Source organism: Sprattus sprattus (genome assembly GCF_963457725.1).
Source record: "Sprattus sprattus genome assembly, chromosome: 8".
In the NCBI taxonomy this organism is placed as follows: domain Eukaryota; kingdom Metazoa; phylum Chordata; class Actinopteri; order Clupeiformes; family Clupeidae; genus Sprattus; species Sprattus sprattus.
In genome coordinates, this window is record NC_137927.1 from 30783428 (window position 1) to 30787257 (window position 3830).

At 44.6% G+C, this 3830-nt stretch overlaps 1 protein-coding gene across 1 annotated transcript in view; it reads left to right on the forward strand.

Annotated features, from left to right (window-relative positions):
- Window positions 1-856: 856 nt before the first annotated feature.
- The window catches only part of celf6 (CUGBP Elav-like family member 6), a gene marked incomplete at both ends in the record, with an annotated part of 184320 nt that continues 181346 nt past the window's right edge, over window positions 857-3830 (forward strand). The window contains one exon of the mRNA XM_080843575.1: window positions 857-1106. Within this exon, the coding sequence (XP_080699701.1) occupies window positions 857-1106 (250 nt within the window). The remainder of the gene's footprint in view (window positions 1107-3830) is intronic.

Below are 3830 nucleotides of genomic sequence, written 5' to 3' on the forward strand. Positions count from 1 at the left end.
GGATGATGGAAGCCTTGTACATACATCGATTGAAATCTGTCTACAACCTCAAAACGACATATAATATAATTGGTCCATATAGTGTGTGACTGAAATATGGCAATTATTATTTTCGTTTCATGAACGCCCAAAATCAAGTTACTGTCACGGAGGATAAACAAAGGTGGTGTTGTTGTCAGAACATGGTAATGACATTTGTCCTCTGATTCACAATCGTTTTTTTTTATAGTGTATATCGATTTGCATCGTAGCCTATTTCAGAGCGATTATGTGAGGTGATGCAGAGGCGAGTTTGTTCTTTCTGCCGCTTAAATGTCCCGAGCCTTGCCGTTACACAAATGTTTGGATTCGCACTCCACCCCGCGGGCCCTCGGTCGTCCTACTCTCTCATTGGCTAAGCCAGGCTTATTATGCAAATTAGCCGAGGGTCTAGTCAGGAGCCTATGAGTTGACGTCACAAGGCAGAGTGGCAGCTGACAAGGGGAGCAAGAAACAGATTGAGAACGGAACTAGGGATGAACACGCATACAAAACAAATAAGGATACATCACAAGTCAGAGAGACCACTGGTTTAGAGTGGGGGGCATTGTTTGAGGAAGGAGTGAGTGGAAAAGAAGGAGAGCAAAAGAAAAGAAAGGGAGGAAAGGCAGGAAGGGAGAGGAGGTGTGCAGTTGGTTTGAGAGAGAACGGAAAAAGGGAGAGCGTGAGCGTTGCGAGGGAACCACGGAGAGGGAGAGCGAGGAAGTGAGCGAGAGAGCGGTTGAGAGTGGGAGAGAGCGAGAGAGAGCGGGAGCGAGAGAGCGAGCCAGCCAGAGAGAGAGCAAGCTTGAAGTCGCTGCTGGCCCATTGAAGAAAGATGGCTACAGTAACCGCGAACGGAGTGCAGCAAGAGAATGGATTCAGCACCACGGCCAGCGCCGGCAGGATGAACGGGCTTACAATCGGACAGAACACCATTCCCATGAAGGACCACGACGCCATCAAGCTGTTCATTGGCCAGATACCCAGGAACCTGGAAGAGAAAGACCTGAAACCGCTGTTTGAGGAATTCGGCAAGATATACGAACTCACCGTACTGAAAGACAGATTTACAGGAATGCATAAAGGTCGGTTTCTGTTCGCTTTCACTGTTCACGCGTCTGCCTGATTTGCAAAGGACATAAAAAAGTCCTAGATCTGGTTATTTGTGCCGGCTCTAATGGAAAGCAGAAAGTAGCTCGAACAGACTGCTTTCAAAATAAACGTAACGCGCCAGGACAGACTGTGTGTGCATGTGTGTGTGTGGGTGTGTGTGTGTGTAAGGGGGTGGGGGCGATGCATGCTCGTTTTTCTACCCCAAATCCACGTGAGTGTCACGGACCAAAATGGCTTTTTTTGTGTGCCTGCGTGTGTTTACACAGAGGATCATGTGGCGCGAGAGGAGGCGTGAGGCACACGGCACCATGTGTTGGCAAGAATATGTCGGCCAATATGCTGTGATGTGTGTGTCTCAGTTCAGCTGTCCTTTCACTAAATCCCACACTCCCATTACTGCTCCGTAGTTAGACATTAAACTGCAGAGATAACGCTGCCTAGCAATCATGAGGAAGGAAATTAGCTGCAAATGTTAGTGATTCAAAGCGTTCGGGCTGTGCTGATTTGGCCTTTTGTGAAGGCTAATACATACGTCCAAGCCGCAATTAAGAGCCGAAAATAACTACGTGTCTCCGCTTGTTTGCTATGCTGTTGCTTGTTGGGCGGGCAGTTACAAGTGAAGCTTTGACGACAGGAGAGGAATTGTATTTATTCACAGCTGTGTTTTTAACTGAGATAAATGTTGTGTCTACACATTAATTATAAAAAGCAGCAAGGCAAACTGGTATGGTGAAGTAGTGGGCTGGTAGTTGGGAGTGGATGGTTTCATTTGATTCACATGCAGAAATAAATGGACAATCATTCTTTTGCTGTACTTTCACCGTGACTTTGGTATTCTGTTCTTACAAGTGTTATTGATAACACAATGATAACTTGTACATGGTCATTAGGTTACACAGATTATAAAATAATTTCATGAGGTCATATACTATTGATTTGTTTTATGCACTTCTCTCATACGACATCAATTGTGAACATTCCGATCGCAGAACAGACTATTTAACTATACCCCATAAAAATGAATGTAAAGAAGCTCTATCCGAAGAAAGGTAGGAGGCCTTGTAATAAAGCTAGGGTTGGTATAGACATAGAGCAACAAGCTCTTAACCTGTTCAGAGCTTTTGCGTTACATAATTTAACATCATGACATCTCCGTCATCTAATAAACTATTATTTAGACATAACACAATGGATGGGATGAGGACTGATAGTTGATTCATAGTGAGTGCATAGAGTTTATTTTCGCATTTTCATTCGACCTGTTAATACATGGTAAGGATTTGACTGTCTAATTTACCTTTGTCGGTTGGGGTTGTAATGGGGGGAAAAAAATCAGAAAATATGATGAACATATATGGATGTTAATTTGTGTTTTGAGAAGATATAAACACAGAAATATAAACCAAAAGCTGAGCTGATTTGTGACCTAATTTGAAATAACGACGAACGTAGAAACGGCATGAATCCATGCGGATTTAACTTTATCCAAATGATACCTTTATGTTACAGCTGATTCATTTATAACTATATTTTACTACATTTTAATATGTGTGTGTGTGTGTGTGTGTGTTTGTGTGTGTGTGAGTGTGTGCGCCTTGGTTATTATTCTGACTGAGCAGAGCAACTGGTAGTCAGTCGAGTCGACATCATAACCACTGCACCCTTGTGTTCTGAATAATTCAGAACCTGGGCCAATAAACTTCTTAATTCTGACAGTTAAACTCACTCTGCATTTCCATGTCAAGGTCGGGTGCAGAATTACAATCGGAAGTGCGGAGATACGAAAAAAAAAGCCTTTTTCCCTCCGCCTAACAGCCTGTTCCCCGTTAACCGTCTTCCAGCGCAAAGCGCCCGCGCTAATCGCGCAGATACAGGTTTGCACAGAAGCCGCCCCGTGGGACCGCTGTCAGACACAGCGCAGCACTGTATAGCATTAAAGCAGCTAGTTTACACACACACACACACACACACACACACACACACACACACACACATCAGTCTGCTGGATTATGTTGCAGCACTGTATAGCATTAAAACAGCTAGTTTACATTTAAAGACCTCCCTGCCGGGGGTCTGTGGAGGACCTCGCTGTGCCGAAAGGCAGAGAGGGTATCGTGACACAGATGCGAGCCGGAGACCGGTTTGCTGTGCCCTTACGGTCTCGCACGCAACCTGTTTCGGGGATCCGTAGCCCCTTGCTACACACAGGAACATCATCGATTTAAACAATAGTCCGAGAATGCTTGCGGTGTTTATGCCTGTCCTTGGCGAGTGGCTGAATGTCAGCATAGAGAGAGAGGCTATGTTCTTTGAAGAGAATAGTAGAAGGCCCGCAGTGCTTAAAGGCCGTATCGCTTGTCACTCCCAATGGCTAGCCTCTCGTCGAAGGCCCACATAATTTCCCAGCGGATGTACGTTTAATTTTACAAATGTATGGAGGCATTCAATAACTCTCTACACATAGAACTTTTCAGACAGTTTTTGTTATAAACACAGTGCATTTCTGTGCATCAATCACAAAAACCTACACGGTGAACCTACAACGTGAATTAGTCTACTCTCACATGTTAAAAATAACGGGTCCTGTGTGAGTAGTTATGCCAGAATGAAATGGAGTCCAGAATATTGGGCCTTTGGATGGCGGAAGTTACAGCACATCACAGCGCAATCTTGCGCAAAACTACCGGAACATGAGC